Source organism: Monodelphis domestica, chromosome 2 (assembly GCF_027887165.1).
Source record: "Monodelphis domestica isolate mMonDom1 chromosome 2, mMonDom1.pri, whole genome shotgun sequence".
NCBI classification, from domain to species: domain Eukaryota; kingdom Metazoa; phylum Chordata; class Mammalia; order Didelphimorphia; family Didelphidae; genus Monodelphis; species Monodelphis domestica.
The window spans coordinates 66,025,562-66,049,760 of NC_077228.1; the positions used below are offsets into that span (position 1 = coordinate 66,025,562).

Sequence of the window (24,199 nt, forward strand, 5' to 3'; positions counted from 1 at the left end):
GTCCCTGTGTTTGTCATGCTGTCCCTCCTTATCTCTCCTCTCAACCTCGTTGATCAAGACTCAACTAAAGTTTCAAGTCTCAGCTAAAATCCTACCTCCTGTAAATAGTCTTTCTCTATCTCCCTTAATGCTAGTGCTTTCCCATTATTTTTATCTGCAATTTATCAATATGTATCTATATTTAGATCACATAATACCATATATATGTGATATCAATTGATATTGCATATATATACATATATATATTGTTTATATCCTTACATATATTTTGCTTTTTGGAAAATGTCAGAGAAGTTACATTAAGCATCACATGATTTGCATAGGAGGAATAAGCCTCCTAAGGTCTTCACAATGTCTTCAATAACAGATTTAGAAGGGGCAGCTGGGTGACTCAGTGGATTGAGAGTCAGGCATAGAAACAGGAGGTCCTGGGTTCAAATCTGGTCTCAGACACTTCCTAGCTGTGTGACCCTGGGCAAGTCACTTGACCCCAATTGCCTAGACCTTACCATTCTTCTGCCTTGGAACCAATACATAGTATTGATTCTAAGGTGGAAGGTAAGGGTTTAAAAAATTATAATTTCTTGAAAAGGTAGCCCCTTCCTTTCCATAAATCTAGAAGAACTCTTGGATATATATTCTTCTGACTGGATGATTTGGCTGTTGGTCCTGGCCATTAGCTACAAGATGGATGATGATATTAGAAACCAGAGATAAGGGACAGATCTCCTGAGATTAAGCATGCTAGTCTCTGGACTCATAAAAAAATGATTTTCATTTACATAAAACTAATGTATTATGTCTTTAATTCCCCTATTATTCCCATTCTGAAAATGGGGACGCTGAGGCTTGATTGATTGATTTCAAAGGTCTTTCAAGCCAATTCTTCATTTTATAGATGAGAAAACTGAATTCTAGGGAGGTTAGGTGATTTGCCCAGTATCACAAAATAATAAACAGTGGGATTTGAAACAAGGTTCTTTGACTCCAGAGTAAGTCTTCTTTCCACAGCTTAGGTGGCATGATGGATAGAGTACATGGCCTAAAGTCAAGAAGGCTTATCTTCCTGAGTTCAAATCTGGCCTCTGACACCAAGCAGTTGGGTGACCCTGGGCAAGTAACTTAATCCTGATTGCCTCAATTCCCTCAATATGTAAAAAAAAAGGCTGGAGAAGAAAATGGCAAACAACTCTGGAATCTTTGCCAATAAAACCCCATACAAAATCACAAAGACTTGAACATGACTGAAACACTTGAACAACATGTCTCCCTTAAAGAGGAAGACAGAAATAGATTATTTCATTTGATACCCAATACAGCTCTGTGAGATTAGTTATCCTTATTTCACAGATGAAGAAACTGAGGCTAAAAGAGGTTCAGTCAGTCAATTTATTAAGTACCTACTGTATGCTAAACACTAGAGATACAAAAAGATGGAAAAGACAGCTCCTGTCTTCAAAGACTTCAGAATCTAATGAGGGAAACAAGGAGCAAACAAATCTGTACCAATAAGCTTTAGACAGGATAAATAGGAAATAATTAAAAGCCCCAAAATTAAGTGGGGTTGAGAAAAGTTTCCAGTAAATAATAGAATTTTAATTGGGATTTAAGAAAGCCAGGAGGTGGAGATGAGGAAGGAAAACATTCCAGGTATGAGAGATAGCCAGGAAGTATTTGTACTGTCCTTTAAAGTACTTGGCATGATTCTCATTTGAATCTCACAGAATCCTGATAGAGATAGTAAAGGAATCCTTTGTCCTTATCTCAAAGATGAAGAAAGTGAGACTAGCTGGATCAAGCTGGGCTATAAGGTGATTTCCAGTCTTATCAGATAACACAGGATATATAAAAGTGAAAGGCTGATTATGAACCCCACCAAGGTGTTCTACATTTCATCCTCTCACACTGGTTTTTCCTTTAAAAAAAAATTCATGATCTATGATTCAATAGGGAACTTACATTGTGGAAGCTTACTTTACTACAGATCATTTCTTTAAGGTATAGAGAGTCACTTGAAATTCCAAAAGCTTAAACTAGTTGCCCAGGATCACACAGACAACATACATCAGATATAGGATTTGAACCTGTATCATCCTTCCTGATTCAAGGACCCTTTCCCCATGTTTTCTTTCTCACACAGTTGCTGGTAGGTAATTCCAGTGAGAAAGTGATTATTTCTTCTCAAGTCATTTTGAACATTAATGTGCTGAGATTTTTAATTACTGAAAAATAACAATTTATCCTTTATGATGTTTTTTATAGGAACATGTAGAAGAGGGCAGGGCTAGCCTTTATAAATCTGTGGTCACTAACAGCAGCAAAGAAATGTCCTGTTACTCAGACTTTCCTTTCCCAGAGGATTATCCAAATTTTGTGCCACATGACCAATTTTTGGAATATCTCAAGATGTACGCAAACAAGTTCAACCTTCTGAAATGCATCCAATTCAAGGTATGCCTCTAGAAACTGTTTGGTTGACAGGTTGTCTTCTTTTGTTGTTTCCTACCTGAGACCCAAGTTCCATGGTTGAAATGAGAAATTGGCCAAGATGAGTCATACTACCTGGTAAGAATCCATCCCCCACCAAGGGCTCTTCAAATAATCTGTGGAAGGAAGTAGGTATTTGTACTATATAGCCCACATGTAGAAACCTATCTATATATCTAGTTCTTTATTCTGATGGCCACAAGTCCAATCCAGATAAATCTTTGGTTTCTAACACAGTCCTATATCCATAATTCCCAAGTCTCTATTTTTGAAAGGAGGTAGGGATGAAGGCTATTTCCATCCTCTGGATTTTTTTTTCAGACTGTTGTCTGCAGTGTGAAAAAAGGTCCAGATTTCTCTACATCTGGCCAGTGGGAGGTAACCACTGAACATAAAGGGAAGCAAGAATCGGCTATATTTGATGCTGTCATGGTCTGCACTGGTTATCTCACTATCCCATTTTTGCCACTAGACTCTTTTCCAGGTATGTATTATCTCCTAAATGTCTTTGTTTTTTAAAAATCTTATTGGTACTGCTTGGTTTTTTTTATTTTTTTATTTTTTATTTTTTTTAATCACTATAGAATATGATGTAAGTGTACTCTCGAAGCATGAATCTACTCTTCTTATACTCTGCCTCTTGGTGGCTTCATGGATTCTCATGGCTTCATTAGTAATTCTACTCAGATGACTCAGATCTATATATTCATCCCTACTGATATAAGGAGATAGATACATCTATACATGCATTGATGTATGTGTATATACATGTATGAATCAATATGTATATATACACACATATGTGTATCCAAGGTTCCAATCCCATATCACAAACTATTGGGATCTTTCAAAATGGATTACCTAGATTATTCAGTTTCAAAATGTCCAAAATATAATTCATTATATCACTCACATTTCTTCCATACTTCTTTCAGTCATTCAAGTTCACAATCAATCTGATCCTCGATATCCCATTCTCTGTCACTCCACATGTCCCATTAGTTGCCAAATTATTTCATTCTACCTGTACATTTCTTGCATTTATTCCCTTCTCTCCACTCATGCAGCCATCACTCTATCTGAAGTCCTCATTACCTTTCCCCTAGACTCCTACAACAACTCTCCTGATGAATCACTCTGCTTTGTTTCTTTCCTCCCCATCCATCATCCACATCACTGCCATTGTGGCATTTTGAAAATGTATATTCAATCATATCCCTTCCCAATTCAGTAAATTCCAAGGGCTTTCTACACCCTCTATGATCAAATGTATTGTCATTTAAAGTCCTTCCAAATGACTCCAAACAACTTTTCCAGCCTTAATCTACATCATTCTCTTTCACACTTTCTATGGTCCAGCCAAACTATCAGTCCTGCTCTTTCTCATACAAGACTGACTTAACTGACTTGCAATGAAACCTTCCATATATTATCTCTTCCCCATTAGAATCTGAGAGGGGATTTCTTGCTTCAACATTTTTAACCCTAGTCCTTGCTTTTCATATAGTAAACACTTAAATAAATTCATTCATTCAAGACTCTCTCTGTCTCTCATCTCTGTGTCTTTGCCCAGGCTTGTCCTATGCCTAAAGTGAACTCCACCTTCAATTCTGCCTCTTAAAATCACTAGTGTCCTTCAAAGTTTGACTCAAGTACCATATTCTACATGAGGTCTTTCCTGATTTCTTCCAGCTACTAGTTTTATCTCTGTCTAAATTACCATATATACATATATATTTTTAAACCCTTACCATCTGCCTTAGAATCCATACTAAGCATTAGTTCTAAGGCAGAAGAATAATAAGGACTAGGAAACTGGGGATAAGTGACTTGTCCAAAGTCATACAACTCAAAAGTATCTAACCAAATTTGAACTCAGAAACTCCAGACTCTATCCACTGAGACATCTAGAGTCCCCCTTGTATTTATTTTTTAGAAATCTTATTTATTCTTATATGTGTATCTACTGTCTCAAAGAAAGACTGTTTCATTTTTGTCTCTATCTCTAGAATCTATCTCAATGCCTGGCATATAGTCAGTGATTAATAGTCTTGCTAATTGATTGATTAATCGTTGTCATTTCACAATAATCTCCTCCTCCAAATAATCCTCTTTTGTCAAGGAACTAATAAGTATTTATTTGGTACCTACTATATACCAGGTACTATACTAAGTGCCATGAATACAAATATGAAAAAAGTAAGTCCCTGCCTTCAAGGAGTTCACAACCTAATGGAGGATGATAACATACACAAGGAAGTTGAAAAGGGGGAAGGTGGAGAGCCAAGAAGGGACCTGATGTGTGTGCATGGTAGAAAAATCAAAGCACCCCCCAAATTTCCTGGGATGTGGTAGAAAAGTAGGAGACATGTTAAAAAGAGAAACAGTTAATTGAAACAAACTTCATCTGAGCAAGAAACACATTTCACCAATAGTTCTCTGGGATCAGGATGGATTATTACATTCATCTGGACTTTGACATCTTTCAGTATTTTCCTTCACATTATTGTGGTCGTTCTGTATATGCATACATTAGATTGGCTTTCTTTGCTCTGAATTAGTTCATTCATTGAAAAAACATTTTCAAGTGCCTACTTTTGGTCGGGGAGCATGGGAGATAGGAGAGTCTGCCATAACTTCTCTGAACTCCTCATATTTATTTTTTTTATGTAGTAATATTCAAATAACTCTATTTTTCCTTTCCTTCCTGTTGGGCACCTCCTTTTTTCCTTTTTATATCACAAAAATACTGCTCTGAATATTTCCCTAGCACAAGGAAATGTTAGAAATATGTCTATGAATATGAATATTTCCATGGCATGATGTCTGGAACATAGTAGCTGCTCAACAAGTACTTGTTTCATTCTTTACTTCCCAAAAGAACTCTGAATGTCTGGCAAGGTGGCTGTATCTAGAATTACATGAGACAATATCTCTGTGCCCTTTTTCACCAGGGATCTGAAATTTGTGGGTAGCAACCATATTGTGGTTTCACACATTTCAGTCAAAAATGTACTTTCAAGCTTACTATCCAGGCTCACATGATAGATTTTCAAAGGATGCAGGTAGCTTATTATGCACAATGAGAGTTCAATAGGTGGCTCTTTCTTAATAAGCACTGTTGAAGGGTCAAGGTTTGGAATGAAAATCAAGGGCGCACCTTAATCAGCATTTAGGCAGACTTCCAAAGAGAGAAAGAAGGGGATAACAACACTGCCAAGAGCAGCAGAAAGTTGTTTGGGGTAGAAGCAATGGGGCAGCATGAGGCTAGAAGCAACAAAGGTCCAATGGTAGGCAGACAGATAACTTTCTCTGAGTCTTCTGTGAGCTATACTACTTTACCTGGGTTGAAATGTTACCACACTGGAGTTCAGGGTCCAGAGCCTTCACTGCTAGTACTGCCTTTCTCACAATCTTACTACATAATATTGGGTCAATTATTTAACTTCTCTGAGGCTCAGTTCCCTCACCTGTAAAACTGAGGGCATTGAAATAAATGATTACTGAGGTCATATAAGTGCCCTTAGAATAGAGACAGTTTCATCTTTGTCCTGGTACTGCAAACAAACTCACACATACTAAGCCCTTAAAAAATGTCTATTGAATAGAATTAGTGAAGGTTATTCATGACTGAGTGGTGGATCTCCAAATCTGGACATATTTTCATTTGAATTCACCATCCTGAAGTGAGTCTTTTCAAAACTAAAATCTACTCTAGAAAAATGAAGTTTTGATACCTTCAAAGTGAACTCTGAAGGAAATTCGGAAAGAGCTCTAACACAAGAAGCAACATGATATACCATGTCAAGAGTTCTGGATTAGAAAGAGTTGGATTTGAATCCTACCACAGACTCCCATTAGCTGTATGATCCAAGGCAAGTCATTCAAGCTTCTCTGAGGTTCAGTCTCATCTGCAAAATGAGGATGGACTCAATGACCTCTAAGAACCCTTCCAACTCTAAAACTGTGATTCTGTGAAAAAGTTTGAGCAGTGGCAATAAGTAGTCAATTTACAAAGGGGACTGTTTTGAAGGCAAAAGTACCTATTTGGGTTTTATGTTTTGGTGGCATAATAAGCATATGTATGTTTTTAAATATCACTCATCAAAGCCCCTTTGCAAACCCCAAAGTGCTATGTATATGTTTGATTTTATATTATTATTATTACCATTCTTTCTAGACACTTCCTCGTTGATTATTTCTATTTATCCCCATGCAAGGTAGGTAGGGTAGACATTATTCTCCTGATTAGACAGGGAAATGACACATGAGGTCATATGTTGACCCCTTTGATAAACTGTCATTTGGACTTGATTGAAATAGGAGCATCAGGTAGGAAAGAGCCCTGAATTTGGGGTAAGGAGACTTAGATTCTAACCTTGGCTTGATATATGGACTTTATTCCAAATCCCTTAGGATTATGAGTTTGCCAAATGACAATGGGAGCTTGATAAAGCCACAAGGCATGTTACACAAGCTGTTTCCAGACCTCCTTTTGACATCTGGCTGAGAAAACCACGTTTCCCAATGAAGGTTGTTTCCTCACAGAGCAGATATGCATTTTATTGTGTAACAGCTTCCAAAATTATTTTCCAGAAGCTATTCTTTTTTGTTTGGTGCTACATGATACCCTGACCCTTGGAAGTAAATAAACCAAGCTAAGCCATCCACATCACCAGCTGATTTCAGTCAGAAAGCAAGACATCACCAGAATAACTGCTATTGAACCAACTGAAACTAAATAATAATCTGTTATTATACTAAAGATAACACAAGATGAAAGGCCTAATGCATAAAGCCAATAGGCTTAGATTGAATTACATGCACTCTGCAGATCAACCTTGATTGAAATCAACATCTCAATATCCATGGGTAAAGACCATACCAACTTACTGTCTATCATGAGGATCTCCATTTTCTTTCCAGCTCTGAATAGCAACTGAAATTTTGTTCATGTTTAACAATTACTATCACAATCTGGGCCCAAGGATCTAGACATCATCTCTTTCTCTATTAAAGAGACCCTCCCTCTGGAGCCAGGTAGATGTAGACCAGATTCAGTTCTAGGGAAGCATGATTACCTAAAAAGAAGGGCCAGTTTTTTTTCTCTCCCTATTTAGCTCCTGATGTCCTTATTCTGGGGCCCCAAAAGGAAAAATTACTTAAAGTCCAAGTTTGGCTCATGTTTAGATTCTCCCCCAAAGTGAAGAAGAGGAAAGTATTTGAGTATAATCACTATGCATTCTGGATCAAGTATTGGACAGTTATTTATTTCCTTCACACAAAAGAAATGTTAACACAAAGATTCCTAAGCAAGAATTAGCAGAAGCTTTAAAAAAAGGACTCAGTAACTTATAACTACCATTATACTCTCCTGAAAGTTTGAAATTTAAACAGCATAACATGAAGCATTTTCTAGAACTTATGAAGAGACATTTTCCATTTCGTCTCAGCTCTATGTTCTCTCCTCAAAGTCTTCTGGCACTTGAGACCATGGCTTGGGCTCATCTTCCTGTCTATAGTTATCTTCTCCTCCAAGAAGTATTATAGTGGATATTGTGCTTTACCTGGAACCATATGAGGTCATGTCCTAGAAGTCAACCAGCACTGACAATGCCAGGGAATCTGACCTCCAAAAGTCAAGGCTGTCCCTGGTGCTAGAAATGTTTATCTCAAGATCGCTACTTAATCACATGGTCATTAAAAGAACACAAAGCAGAAGAGGCAGTTGGAGTTTGGGGAGCCCATCTTAGACTCGCTAAATTAACAAGTGCTCTAATTATGTGCTCTCAGCTCACCCTTTTCAGCTGGGGGAACGGGAAGGAAATGCAAGTTTCCCCTCACCCGTCTTTCATACAAAGCCCAGAAGGAGAGAACTATTTGCTCCAGTGACAGAAAGGAAAAGAGCAAACTATGAAATATCTCTCCTTGTTTAAATTAATGCAGGTCTTTCCCTGCCACCATCCTGTAACTAAGGAACCAGTGCAGGCATAGCAACATTATGACAAAGCACTCAAGACTTTCATTGTTCAGCTAGTATATGTAGTCAGCTATTTATTTAATACACTGTTATATATACTACTTACTTAATAAAAAGGGAAAGAGATAATTATTTAATGAGAACTTACAATCAAAAAGTACTTTCATGAAGATTTTCATTCAATATATACATTTGAATCCATTGAGTGTAGCAACCCAGTGCCCTGCCCAAATATGAGCCTCCAGAAAATTGTCACAGGTTTGAAAGATTTTGTGGCTGCACTCAATCAAAATGATCGTTTGCAGTTTTGTGTTTATATTAAATCAACCAGAAAAGACATACTGGCTCAAAGGAAACTACATTTAGCCACATAAAGTGATGACAAAATGTCCAATAGCCCCTCATAAACAAAGGAGTACCAGGAATGAAGACATGGAATACATACCTACAAAGAACATATATGATCAAGGAATGTTTGTTGAGGGACACTAGGTATGTGTGAACAGTTTATTGTTGCAGAGTTGATTGGAAAGCTGAGCCAACATATGGTTGGCAACAGTGGAGCAGAAAAGGAATGGGCAGTTTTCAGAGATTTGGTATATAGCACCATATTTATTCTTCTGGGCCATAATTCTCCCAAATATCAGGATTGGTTTGATGAAAATGTTGGGGAAATTGAAATACTACTAAATAAAAAATGAGAACTCCACAGGATTTAATGGCAGGATAGTTCATCCATCTCTAAAAAGGTAGCATTTAATGCCATTAAAAGCAAAGTGTAAACAAAATGTACAGAGATGTAATATTCTTGGCTCAGTAAGAAGGCAGATGAATTTCAGTTTTATGTTGATATCAACAATCCTAAATGCCTCTACCATGCCTTGAAGGCTATTGATGGGACCAAAGTCTATGGTACATCTCAACTATTCAGCTCTAATGGAGTCACACTGATCAGTGATAAGGACATGAAACTGGAGAAATGGGCTGAAAACTGATAGTGTTCTCAACAGACCATCATCAATCAATGTTGAAACCACTGACCATATACCTCAGGTTAAAATCAGTCCATCTTTCATCAAACTTCCAACTGAAGAAGAGGTTTTAAATGCCATTAGACTCCTCTCCTTTGACAAAGATCCTGGTGCTGATTCCATTATAAAAGAGATTTATAAGGCAGAAGGTCCACTGCTCATACAAAAGCTGATTGAAATCTTCTGGATTTCAGGCAAGAGTAGGTTATCCCCCAGAACATCAAGGATGCCTCCATTGTTCATTTCTATAAAGAAAAGGAAATGGGTTGTCTTGTGATAGTCATGGTGGAGTATCTCTCTTAGTCACTGACAGCAAGATTCTTGCCAAGGACCTCCTTAATCAGCTAATTCTTTACCTAGAAAATGGTAATCTACTGGAGAGCCAGTGTGACTTCAGAAATAACAAAGGAACAGTTGACTTGGTATTTACTGCCTAACAATTCCAAAAGAAATGCCAGGAGGAACATGGGTCTGTACCCAACATTCACCCATCTGGTCAAGGCCTTTCTACTGTCAGTGGTGAAATTTGGTTGCCTGGAGAAGTTCGTCATGATTGTACACCAGTTTCATGATAGCATACTTGAATGGGTTCTGGATAATGGATGATGCTTTCATGCTTTCCCAGTCATTTCACCAGCAGAGTAAAAAAGGGTTGGATGTATGTTCCCTTGCTTTTTAGCATGATGTTTTCAGCACTGTTGTCAGACACCTTCAATAAGGACAAAAAAAGCATCAAGATCAGCTACTACACTGATAGTAAGTTATTTAACTTAAAAGGACTACAGGTAGAGACTAAAGTGAAGGAATAATTGGTGCACAACATTTCATTCACAGATGATTGTACAAACTCAATGCAGTCTCTGAGGCTGAGATGCAACAGAGTCTGGACCACTTCTCTGCTGCTTGTGATAATTTTAGCCTGGCAATACCAAGAAAACAGATTCTCCACCAGCCAACATTGCACACTCTATAAGTGGAACCACTAGTTACAGCAAATGGAAACACTTTGAAAGTTGTGGATAAGTTCACTTACATTGGCAACATACTTTCCAGATCTATCCACATAGATGATGAAGCTGGCACATTCATTATCAGAGGCAGCTTACTGTTTAGGAAGTTCCAACAGAGAGTGCAGAAGAGAAGAGGTACTTGGCTGCCTACCAAACTGAAGGTCCACAGAGCCATTGTATTGACCTCATTTGTTATATGCATGTGAAACCTGCATAGTCTAGCAGCTGCATGCCAGGAAACTGAACTGCTTCCATTTGAATTGTCTTGGGAAAAATCTGAAGATGACCTGGCAAGGTAAGACACCAAAAACTGAGGTCTCTTCTCAAGCCAAAACCGCCAATCATTCAAAGTCTACTGCAGGAAGCTCAACTCTGAGGGGCTGGTCATGCTATCCAAATGCCATACCTAAAAAACTATTCTCTGGAGAAATATTTTGCCTAAAAGACTATATTTTTTTTTGGAGACTTCAAAGTAATCCAAAGTCTCTCTGAAGAACTTTAGTAATGAATTGGGAAACAAGGGCACAGAACTAACTGCCTTGTAGGTTATGCCCATATCAATTGCAGTACCTGGAAAGAAACAAGAGACGCGCATATTTAGAGATATCTCCATCTCAAATGTTCATATGACCTATTGATGCCTGACCGATTGAAGAGCCTTCTGAGTTTCTATTGGTCATATCAGTCAGTCTGACACACTATACATGGCCCCCGATATCTTGATGTCATTTTGGTCCTCTTTGAGTACAAAGAATACTGATGAGCTTAAAGGTAAAAAATAAGGTGTCAGTTGGCAAATAGAATATGCCAAGAATAGCTAAACAGGTAATTTTCTAATGCCTTGGAGAGCAACCTTTTGGTGATGAATTTCTCTGAATCTATCTTGACTGTTCCTTGAGTGAGAGTTCATCATCAGTACCTGTATTTAAGTCTTTTTGCCCTGGAAGAATCTACTAAAGCTCACACTCCACTACATGACCTTCAAGATCCCAGAGCCATCAGTTTGTTATGATGAGACATCAGTGGAGGACATAATTTCTCAGTTTAAATTTCTCTACCTCCATAGCCTTTTAGTCAGATTGTTAATGATGTGGTAAATGATGGTTTATTAGTCACAAATAAAAAAGAACAATGGATTTGAAAAGAAAATATCTGGTTTTCATTCCTCCTCTGCTACCTATTACCGTTATAACCCATATGATTTCTTCACCTAAAAAATGGACTAGGATGATGATTATGGACTAGATGGACTAAAGTGCCTTCCAGTTCTTAATCCAATATAGTGCTTTACAGCCAGAAAGCTCTTTTTTTATACTACAATCCCATGAGAGAGACAATGGCACTAATATTATTATCACCACTTCCCATTTGAGGTGATTGAGAACCAAAAATGTTAAAGTGGCTTGAACAGGGTCATATAAATAGTGTCTGAGCCAGGATTTAAACATAAGTCTAACTGTAAACACCATGCTTTTACCACTACACTTCATGACCTATTGGGCTCATGAGTGAATAATTTTATGGATTTCATAGTATCATAGAACTTCCGGGAAAGACCTCAATAGCTCTCAAGTCCATCTTATTATCAGAAAGAGTCTCCAGGGAACAACTAGTTATCTTAGTGGATTGAGAGCTAAGCCTAGAGATGGGTTGTTCCAGGTTCAAATCTAGCCTCAAATACTTCCTAGCTATCATTTTACTCCTCTTGCCTAGCCCTTATCACTCATCTGCCTTGGAACCAATACACAGTATTGATTCTAAGATGGAAGGTAAGTGTTTTTTAAAAAAGGAATTTCCACTACCTACAGAGGCAGTTGATTCTCTTTCTGGATTACTCTAATTCTTAGGAAATTTTTTCTTTACAACTTCTAGTCAATAGTCCTCATTCTTACCTATCAGACCAAACAGATAAAATCTAACCTCTCTTCTTAATGGTGGCCCTTCAAATACTGGTATCTTTTGAGTAAGGTATAGCATCACCCCAAATGGATGTTATTGCCTGAATAATGGTTTTTATTCACAGAACTTGTCACATCCTTCATTTCCTCTCTTTTTTTCCCCTTGTAGGTATCAAAACCTTTAAAGGTAAGTTCTTACATAGCAGAGAGTACAAGCATCCAGACCTGTTCAAGGATAAGAGAGTCCTTGTGGTTGGCATGGGCAACTCTGGAACAGACATTGCTGTGGAGGCCAGTCATGTGGCTAAAAAGGTATGGACCTTAAGGTTGCTGGTTGTAATTAAAATGTCATATAATTGGTGCTGACATGCTGAATGGCCTTTGAAAAATGTAGTTCCTTTTCATCATTGGAAAGGAAGGGTGGAAGGGAGGGAGGGAGGGGGGGAGGAAGGACAGAAGGAAGGGAGGAAGGAAGGGAGGAGGGAGGAGGGAGGAAGGAAGAAAGGAAGGAAGGGAGGGAGGGAGGGAGGGAGGGAGGAAGGGAGGAAGGAAGGAAGGAAGGAAGGAAGGAAGGAAGGAAGGAAGGAAGGAAGGAAGGAAGGAAGGAAGGAAGGAAGGAAGGAAGGAAGGAAGGAAGGAAGGAAGGAAGGAAGGAAGGAAGGAAGGAAGGAAGGAAGGAAGGAAGGAAGGAAGGAAGGAAGGAAGGAAGGAAGGAAGGAAGGAAGGAAGGAAGGAAGGAAGGAAGGAAGGAAGGAAGGAAGGAAGGAAGGAAGGAAGGAAGTCTTTGTCACGACATTCCTATTTCTATTAATGGCATCCAAAACTTCCCAATCATTAAGAACTTGGAGTCACAATGATTCAAATCCTGCCTCTGAGAATTACTGGCTATGTGACTGAGCAAGTCCTCTAACCCCTCATGGCTTCAGATTTTCTCAGCATAAAATAGGAACATTAATAACAGTCATTCACAGAATTGTTGTAAGAATCAAATAAGACCACCTACATCATATCTTCACAAAAAGTTAAAGTATTATGTCAACATGTGATATGGCCCCTTAGACAATTTGCTCATTTGTAAAATGGACATAATACCTACAAGGATGTTGTGAAAAGCAAAAAGATAATGTTTGTAAAGCCCTTTGCAAACCTTAAAGATATAGATATATATATATACATATATATAAAAGTAACTATATATGTATACATATGTGTATATATATATATAGTTACTTTTGCAAACTGGAGGGGAAAAGGGGAGAAGATTTTGGAAATGGAAGAGTATTCAGTGCTTTTAATTCAATAACTATAGCTGGTGTTAATAAGGATTTTAAGGTTTACAGAGTGCTTGGAATAATGATAACAGCACCTAGTTTAAATTTTTTAATAGTGCTTTCACATTTGGAAAGGACTTTTAAAATACTATTTGGTTTTGTCTTCACAGCAATCCCATGAAATAAATGCTGAATAACGTGTATGTTTGCTTCTAGGTTTTTCTCAGCACCACTGGAGGTGCATGGTTGATATATCGAGTTTTTGACCAGGGGTATCCTTGGGACATGGTGTTCACTACTCGATTTCAAAATGCATTAAGAAATTGCCTCCCAACTCCAGTTTTAAATTGGCTGATTGGCAAAAAAGTGAATAGCTGGTTCAATCATGCAAACTATGGTTTGTTTCCAGATAACAGGTAATTTCTTGGCCTCTGTTTAATGCTCTTATAAAGGAGAAGCTCCAGATTTCCCAGTAACTCTTGAAAACTTGGACAGCTATTACTGCATCAAGATATGTTTCTATTTTGTTGAAACATTTGGAAAGAAAGAATATAGAACCACATCCAAGATTCAATTTAAAGAAAGGATAGATATATGGGGTTTTGTTCCACTGTAAGGAAAAATTGCATCCTATAGTTTCCTTTTGCAGTCTCCTTAATGGTCACAAGACATTCTAAATTCAAATCAATAAACATATAAAAAGAACCTATTTTGTAAATAGCACTATAGAAACCAAGATAGCTATAACATTAGCCTCTTAGATTTAGTCTTATAGAGGGCATATTTTCTCCACTAATATCACAGAAATCCTTTGAATGTTGGAAATATATTTGTATATGTACTGATAATATGTGTGTATAAGTATATATAATGACACACACATGCATTGTACATGTATATACACATATATACACATGTGTGTTATGTGTAGGTATTTGTATGTAAAGATTTGTATATATAATTATATATGTAAATATGTATGTATATATGTGTATATACATATATGTAAAAACAAGGTAATTTGGAGTTGTAGCCACTTCTGGGAGCATTACAAAGGTCTTTTTGTAGAATACAGCATCTGAGCTGAATTTCTAAGGGTAAAAAATGAATCACAATGGAGAAAAAGAAAAGATTTGTCTTCCATGTATGGGCTAAAGCATGGAGACAAGATGGCAATAGAAGACAAAGAGAGGTACATTTTGACTAAATATGAATAACAATAATAACTCACAAATAGATTATATGTTAAGATTTACAAAACACTTTCCATATAATAACCTGGAAAATGAGGATGAATAAATATGATTATCCCCATTCTATAGTTTAAAAATAGGACTCAGGGAAGATAGATAGCCTAGGGTCACACAACTGGTGAATGCAAGAATCAGGACTTGAGCCTGACTCCAAAAGCAGAGCAATGAATGCCAGAATGAGTAGCTTCTACTTTATTCTATAGGATTTTATATATATATATATGATATATATATATATAAATATATATTTTTTTCTATAACACTAAAGGATTTTCAGAAGAATCACCCTATTGAAGTGATCCATTAGGGGGATTCCAAGGGCAGCCATATGGAGGATAATTGGATTGACTAGAGTCAGGAGACTGGTTAGAAACTTATGACAATATGCAGTGGAGTGAATGGACAGTTGGACTTGGAATCAAGAAACCTGGATTGGATTCCAAACCCTGAAGCTTACCAGCTATGTGACCCTAGACAAGTTATTTAATCTCTCTGTTCTTTGTCCTCATCTGTAAAATGTAGATCTTGGTACTTAAATACCTGATTCACAGGTTGTTGTAAGGATGTGCTTTGTAAACCTTAAAGCCCTATATAAATGTGCGCTATCACTAATATACTAGAGCAGTAGTGATCTAGATGGAAAGTGAAGCATGGATGTGAGAGATATTGCTGAGGCTGACCTAAGAATTCAATAACTGAATAAGAGGATCAAGGGTGGTAAAAAATAAGAATGAAAGAGAACACAGTTACAAACCTGGGTGGGATACTGTTGCCATCAATATCAATGCAGAGATTAAGAGCAAGAGGTAGATTTGGAAGAAGATGTGTTCCATTTTGGACATGTGGATTTTGAGGTGTTGGTAGATAGGAAAGTGATATCTAGCAACCACTTGGAAACATAAAATGGAACTCTTGAAAAGATTAAAATGGAGACAGATTTCTGTTATCTGTAGAGGTCTCTAACAATTTGACTTCCAACTAGTTTTCCAAATTTATTTCACTCTCCAAAATTCACTCTTTATTACTCTCTAAAATATATTATGCAGATTCTTCCCAGCTGTGTGACCCTGGGCAAGTCACTTAACCCCCATTGTCTAACCCTTACCACCCTTCTCCCTTGGAACCAATATATAGTATCGATTCTAAGACAGAAAGAAGGTAAGGGTTTAAAAATAAATAAAAATAAATAAAATATATTATGAGCCTTCCTAATTGGATTTCCAACTACTCTGTGATTTCCCCATACAATTTCCCATCTCCATGCCTTTGTACAGTTTGTCAGCCTAATTATTTGAACACATGTATCTCAACTATAACTCTTAGAAAACTAGCTTTACAGTTTTCAGTATTCTCTCCCTCCTAAAATTACTTTGTATTTCTTTAGTGTCTCTATATACATATTATATACTTGAACAACCAAAGTTGAATGCAAATTATCACAACTTCAGTAGAAGAGTGTTGTCAAAATATCTCCAATTATTCTCAGAAGATATTGTATCAGAAGGTAGACACAGCTCATCGGGAATCACTGGAATTTGGAAATACCACCACAGTATTGAAGGGTAGGCAGGAATCTGAGGGATAACTTTCAAGGTGCCCTCACTTTGTAGGAATGATTGATCATTGCCACATTATAGGTAATGATCTTCCCATAAAGACAAAAAACATTCAGAAATATATAAATCTCTCTATAATTTCCTTCTCTCAAGTCCAACACCTTCTATTTATTGAAAAGGGAGAATCCCAGAACCAAAAGCAGGATCAGAGGGAAGTCAGAGGACTAATGAGGCATGTTGTTCTTCAGTTGATCTCTCCCTTCTCTGCTTTTATTTAGGACTTTCTTAAGAGAACCTATATTGAATGATGAGCTCCCAGGACGCATAATTACTGGGAAGGTATTGATTAAACCCAGTGTGGAGGCAGTGAAGGAAAACTCTGTTTTGTTTAAGAATACTCCAAAAGAAGAGCCAGTTGATATAATTGTCTTTGCCACAGGATATACTTTTGATTTTCCTTTCCTTGATGAATCTATAGTGAAAATTGAAAATAATCAGGCTTCTCTATATAAGTACATATTCCCTGTACATCTGGAAAAACTAACGTTGGCTGTCATTGGCCTCATCAAGCCTTTGGGATCTTTAGTCTGCACATCAGAAGTACAAGCCAGATGGGTCACACGTGTCCTAAAGGGTAAGTGGCTGGAATATATTGGTGGGCAAAAGAGCAAGGCAACAAAAAGGAAAGACAGTGGGAGGAGAGGATGGTTCTCAAACTTTGTTTACGTTGAAATGATGGCTGATTGGTTTTAGAGATTAGAAATCTTCATAACTCACCAGTTCCCATTTAAGAGACAGAAAGTAAAAGTTTGTTTTATAGGGTATTGATTCAGTCGCAGAATAATGATGACTTATATTGTATCTTCACATGCCAAAAAAGTAGAGGTTGTGTCTTGTATGCATGATCAGTAAGAGGCTGATAGAGTAGAAAAGGTTGCTAACATGGTACCCTCAAAAAATCACTCTGGCACTCATTATCCTTTTTCTCAATGACTTCAATGAAGGTATGGATAGTATACTCAAATGTGCCAATGATACAAAAGTGAGAAGGGACTGATAGCACATTGGATTGTGAAAAAAACAAAAATATCAGTGACAGACTAGAACACTGGAACAAATCTAATAAGTATACATTTAATTAAGGATAAGTTTAAATTACTACTGTTGGATTGAAAAATCAGCTTCATAAGTACAAGATGGAGAAATATAACTAGATAACAAATTAGATGAAAAAGAAAAGATCTGTCAGTTTTATGCTACAAGCTTTCTTTAAACCCTTACCTTATATCTTAAAATCAATACTAAGCATTGGTTCTAAGGCAAAAGAGCAGTATGGGCTAGGCAATTGGGATTAAGTGACTTGTCCAGAGTCATACAGCTGGAAAATGTTTGAGGTCAAATTTGAACTCAGGACCTCTCATCTTTAGGCCTGGATCTCTATTCACTGAACCATCTAGATGCTCCCATGCTACAAACTTAATATGAATCAACAGTGTGATAAGGCAGTTTTAAAAAATGAAAATTAAAAAAAGCTCTTGAGATTCCAGATCTCATTAATGGAAGCATAACTTCCAGAACACAAGTGGTGACTGTTTGACTGTATTCTGCCATAGTCAGACCACATCTGAAGTGTTCTGGTTACTTCTGGGCATCATATTTTACTAAGAACATTGATAAACAAGAATATTACAATCAGAATGATAAGAATGGTGTAGGGTCTTGAGATCCTACTATATGAGGATCTCTTAAAGGCACTAAGGAAGTTCAGCCTGGTGAAAAGAGGCATGGTAGTGATATTAACACTTACAAGAATGCACTTCTCTGACTTGGCCTCAGAAGTCTTTACTAAGAGCAGTGGGTGAAAGTTGTAAAGAAACATATTTGTGCTTGAATTCAGGGGAAAAAATTCTAACACTTAAAACTAACCACAAAAGAAATGAGCTGCCTTGGAAAGCAACAAGTTCCCTCTCAGTGAAGGATGACCATTATTCCAGTATATTGCAGAGATTTTGAGTTAGGTATACATTGGATTGAATGACCCGTAAGATGTCTTCTAATTCTGAGATTTGATAATAAAGGCTAAACAACTAGTTGGTTGACTAAAATTTTACTTTTCAGCTGGTTATTTTGGCATCATGCAAAGACATAGTAATCCTAAGTCATAAGGTTTGCCTTGTAATTTAGTTAGTTAAGTTTAATTAGTCACAAATTGACTTTGTGGAAGAATTGAATGGTCAAGAACCTGAACTATTGGTTCCATCACTTTCTTGTATGCAAGAAAAAGTCACCAGCCTCACCAATTTTAAATCCTGCTACTTCATGTGGTTTGCCCAGAGTTTCAACAGATGCTTAGAGGAAATTTTTCTTTTTCTTATTTTGTAGGCATAAATAAGTTACCACCACCAGAGGTCATGAGAAAAGATGTTAACACAGTAAAATCAAATAGAGGCACTGGGTAAGTTATGTCCCTTAATTATTTGCATGTACTACCTTAATTCACAATTAGTTTTCAAAACTCTTTCATATTCATAGTAGAGCATTTCCCTAAAGAGTCGATGATTGGTATCCTAACCAGAAATGGCAAAAAGCAGGGAATTTCAACCAGAAGGAAAACGGAGCATCAAAAACTCTGGAAGAGTTTCACGGCAACCTTTATTAGGAGTCACAGATGAAAGAGGAAATTAGGGGACCCAGGTTGTCATGGCAATGATGACACTAGATCATCACCATCTACCATGTCAAAGAACTAAGGACTTCCGAATACAGATACTTTACTTTAATTGGCACAAACAACTCCAAGTTACCAAATTTTCTCAACCAAAGCAAGTCAGCACCTTCTCTGAAACTTCTGGTTTTAGAGTTGAACAGAGTAATGAAAATTTCAGTGATTTGTCCAGGATCACATAGCCAGTGTGTCAGAGGCAGGAAGGACTTTTAACCAAGGTTATCCTGAATTTAAAGATTGAGTTTTATCCATTATGCCATATTGGCTGTCCTGGACCTAGTGTCAAGGAAGCTGACATCATGGCTTGGTCTGCAGCCAGCTAGGTATAGTGCATTATCACCAGTCTAGTCAGAATATTCCCAAGGTGGACAGTCTATAGCTGAGCAACTGATCTCCTTCAGGGAATGGTTTCTGAAAGTCTGGGTGGGAGAGTATAGCAGTAGTGGGAAGGATATCAAGAAGTAAGCTAGGATGAAGCATGATTAGCTCTGAGGCTGACTAGAATTTGACTCTTGCCAAACAGAATAATCCAGTCCTGGGATTGTAGTTTCAAGGTAGTATTGTTGAAAGGGGTTCACTTTATAGTTAAGGATAGGAGAAGAATTTGAGACTAGCATGCATGTTAGTACATGTAAGAATAAAAAAGGGGGCAGCTGGGTAGCTCAGTGGATTGAGAGCCAGGCTTGGATATGTGAGGTCATAGGTTCAAATCTGGCCTCAGACACTTCCCAGCTGTGTGATCCTGGGCAAGTCACTTAACCCCCATTGCCTAACCCTTACCATTCTTCTACCTTGGAACCAATACAAAAGATGGAAAGTAAGGGTTTCAATAAGAAAATTGAAATTTAAAAAACGAAATTATGGATATGATTCTGAATCTTTGGAGGAGAATTTTAGTTTTACTCAGAATAAGATGACCTGGGTTTTTTCTTCTTCACAAAGGTTTGGCTTCTACTTCAAAATGGTTTTGCAAACAGACTGTGTCAAATACGTAGATGAGCTATTGTCCTTCATCAATGCAAAACCCAATGTCTTGTCTCTGCTCCTGGTGGACCCACTCCTGGCTTTTAAGGTTTTCTTTGGCCCACTTACCTCATACCAATACCGTCTGACTGGCCCAGGAAAATGGGATGGAGCCAGGAACGCCATTATGACCCAGTGGGACCGGACATTCAAGCCAATGAAAACTCGAGTTGTGCAAGAGCTTCCACATCCCTTTTTCACCCTACTCAAAGTCTTGGGGTTTTTGGTTCTCCTTGTAGCTGTATTTCTTAAATTCTATTAGTTGAAGCCCTTGACTTCTTAGAATACATTGGGTAGCATAGTAATCTAGATTCTCCATCAGAGCAGAGCCTTAATTCCTTTGAATCTTGGGATAACTAACTCAAGCCTTTATCCTGTCTGGAATCCACATGCATTCTAAAAACTCTATAAGAACCCTAACTGGCTAATAGTCTCTAGTATCCATTTCTCACAACTGTGTCCTTCTCCAGTTCTATACAGATGATCTCCATATTCTACCTACCTGTTATGAGGAAAGTTTTCTGCAAACTTAAAAGTACTATATAAATGTGAGCTATGATTACAGAAATTGTATTTATCTTTATTATCTGCAATTAATGTCAGTGTAATATTTTTTCCTATTCTGATTTTTTCTGATCAGTTTTTCTGAATTTTGGTAGTCTAAAAGAAGATACCAATCTGAGTACCTACTCTTCCTTCTCCTTGCAGGCATCTTGTTAATTCAATTTGTATACCATAAGCAGCCAAGTTTTACAAATACTGTCTATGTAGAGATTATATGCTATGCTCTCTATTAAAGGATCATTAAAAAAGCAATGTACATTTTCAAGTGTTCTTTTCATCTCTTTATTGTTGGGAAGAGGAGTTGGGGATATTGAGAAAGATATGGAATTGGGAGGAGGGAAAGAAGAGAAAAGAAGGGAGGTAATGTCTGCCTAAGACCAACATGAAGGATAGAAGGATTAAGTAAGTCTCTAAGTGGCACAACAGAAAGACAGAAGCTTCTCAACCTGCATTAAGCTTCTGGGAGCTGCATAATTTTAGAGTAATTTAATCCTTCCAAGTGGTTTCAAATGAATTCAACACTCCAGGAAGCCAACAGCTCTACTTCCTTCTTGTAAGTCTACCTATATGATGTCACTACCTATCAAATGAACAGTGCCTCTGAGATCTTCATTTTGTGGCACTACTGTGAGAAATGAGGGGGAATTTCTGTTCCAATTCAGGACTCCAAATAACATTTAGGCTCAAGACTTAAAAGATGTATAATGGAATTCTCCATATCTCTTTCTTACTAGATTTCTAAAACACAATGTCACCACAAAAGTTTAAGCGACCTTCCCCATAAGAGATATTATTATTTGTTACTGTTGTTCAATTATTCCAGGCAAGTCCAGTTATTTGGGATTCCATTCAGAGTTTTCTTAGCAGATACTGGAGAAGTTTGCCATTTCCTTTTCCAACTTACTTTACAGATACAGAAACTGATCAAGACAAGGTTAAGTGACTTGCCCAAGGTCACAGAGCTAGTCTGAGGTCATATTTGAACTCAGGAAGATGAATCTTCCTGGCTGCAGGCTTAGCTCTCTTTCCACTTTACCATCTAAGATACCATCTAAGAGATATTTAGTGACATCATTTTTTACCAATGTTGGTCAATAGAAGGGAGTATGAACTGCAAAGAAAGTTACTCAAAGGAGGAAAATAGAGGGAAAGAGAAGATATATTAGAGAAGCAAACGTTAATGTGGCATCAGATAATAAAAATTATACCAATTAGACCTAGTATCATTTAGATCTGCCCAAATTGCATCACTCATTGTAATAGAAAGATCATTGGTTTAGAACTAAAAGAGAACTTAGAAGCCTTTCAGTCCAATCCCCCTCATTTTAAAGATTAAGAAACTTAGGCTAAGTAAAATGCTTTCGGTAATATGTAGTAGAGATAGATAGGATTTGATGTTCTTCCCACTGCAACATACTGAGTTGGAGTTGAATTTATTGTGCAAGCAGGAAAGATCTTTTTATGGAACTGTCTATCATTTTATTTTGTTGGGCTTGAGGCTTGCATTTACAAAATGACTATTATAAAAATAATTACAGTTTATGCACACATTTTCGTTTCAGAGAATGGAAAAGTCAAGAAATACTATCAAGAACTCAGTAAGATTCTCTAAATTAAGTTAGCATATATCTTTGTAGGGAACACAGATCTTCTCTCCAGCCCTAACTACCCTCCATAGATATTATGGCAGAAACATGAGTCAGAAGTAATTAGCTCACATAGAACAAAACAGAACCCATAGGACCAGAGAAGGGCAAATGTCACATTTTCAAATAATGGAAGAGGATGAAGTCTACAAACCCTAGGCCAGTGAGGTTGACTTCAATTCCTGACAAATTTTATATGTATTAGTAGAAGAATGTTACATAAATATTTAGAAAGGAGAATAGTTAATAGAGCACCAAATCTGGAGTTGGGGAGAATCTGAGTTTAAACCTGGCTTCAGATACTTCCCAGTCACAACCCTGAGCAAGTCACTTAATCCCCATTGCCTAGCCCTTACCCTCTGCATTAGAATTCATATTAAGAAAGAAATTAAGGGTATTTTTAAAAAGGAAACAGTAACCACTAAGAACCATCATGTCCCTAGATTAGCCTCATTTCCTATTCTGATATTAAATTGGTAGGACAGGGGAATGGTCTAAACATAATAAACATGTCCTATATTTTAGCAAAATTGACTTGTCCACTTGGGCTTAAAAGAGAAAAACGTCAGTTCTACCAAAGTGTGATTCATATTCACATCACAATTCGTTTCTTAAAAGCAACGATTTTATATATGTTTAAATTATCGGTATAATTTGTTCAGTCCACATCCACCAGAGATGTCAAACACTCCACCAGTAGATGGCATTGCTCCCCCATACTCCCAAGGGTGGCTGAACCAGATTTAATTGTAATTGGGAAATATTTAACAAAATAATCAAAATAAATAGAACAAAGATAATATTGATACCTATGTGGATTTCTAAGTCAATATGCCTTCAGATGAGATCCTTACTTGTGGATTAGTGGCTACATTTCTACTTGAGTTTGATATCACTGCACTAGCACTACACTACACCTAGTGTACTCTTGAGTAGAGTAGGGAGACATCAAATCAACCAAAAGAAAGCATCAAAACTCCAAAAAGTTTCAGAGTAACTTATTTAAATGGTTGTGTAAATTGTGTATTTCTTTGTAAAGGCAGAATGGGAGAGGAATGGTAAGTGAATATGTTTGTCACAATAGGAAGATGGAGTCTTTGAAAGAATTCATTAATCCGGCTCTCCCTAGTGGTCTACTTTAGAAGTGAATTGCTGATCATGTTTTAGTCTAAATGACTTCATGTGGTTCAGATATCATGATGTAAACTGAGGGTAGAGATGAGAAAGATGAGACTTCTTTCATTTTATTCACAAGACCTTTTCACAACCAATTTTTTAAAATAATATTTTATTTGATCATTTCCAAACATTATTCATTAAAGACAAAGATCATTTTCTTTTCCTCCCCCCCAACCCCCCATAGCTGATGCGTGATTCCACTGGGTATCACATGTGTTCTTGATTCGAACCCATTGTCATGTTGTTAGTATTTGCATTAGAGTGTTCGTTTAGAGTCTCTCCTCTGTCATGTCCCCTCAACCGCTGTAGTTGGACAGTTGCTTTTCATCGGTGTTTCTACTCCCACAATTTGTCCTCTGCTTATGAGGAGTGTTTTTTCTCCTAGATCCCTGCAGATTGTTCAGGGACATTACACCACCACTAATGGAGAAGTCCATTACGTTCGATTATACCACAGTGTATTAGTCTCTGTGTATAATGTTCTCCTGGTTCTGCTCCTCTCGCTCTGCATCACTTCCTGGAGGTCGTTCCAGTCTCCATGGAATTCCTCCACTTTATTATTCCTTTTTGCACAAT

General features: G+C 37.3%; 1 protein-coding gene and 1 long non-coding RNA gene across 5 annotated transcripts in view; one reads left to right on the forward strand and one right to left on the reverse strand.

Moving 5' to 3' along the window:
- Positions 1 to 21,050, forward strand: part of LOC100020158 (flavin-containing monooxygenase 1) — a 33,437-nt gene extending 12,387 nt beyond the window's left edge. For all 4 annotated transcript variants that reach the window (XM_056815524.1, XM_056815522.1, XM_056815521.1 and 1 more), the window contains 7 exons: positions 2,263 to 2,451; positions 2,809 to 2,971; positions 12,576 to 12,718; positions 13,894 to 14,093; positions 16,765 to 17,120; positions 18,869 to 18,941; positions 20,154 to 21,050. In XM_056815524.1, coding sequence (XP_056671502.1) covers positions 2,263 to 2,451; positions 2,809 to 2,971; positions 12,576 to 12,718; positions 13,894 to 14,093; positions 16,765 to 17,120; positions 18,869 to 18,941; positions 20,154 to 20,496 — 1,467 coding nt within the window. In that variant the 3' untranslated portion in view covers positions 20,497 to 21,050. The remainder of the gene's footprint in view (positions 1 to 2,262; positions 2,452 to 2,808; positions 2,972 to 12,575; positions 12,719 to 13,893; positions 14,094 to 16,764; positions 17,121 to 18,868; positions 18,942 to 20,153) is intronic.
- LOC103104904 (uncharacterized) overlaps positions 1 to 24,199 on the reverse strand; it is a 97,065-nt gene that overhangs the window by 57,953 nt on the left and 14,913 nt on the right. The gene's annotated exons all lie outside the window — the stretch shown is intronic.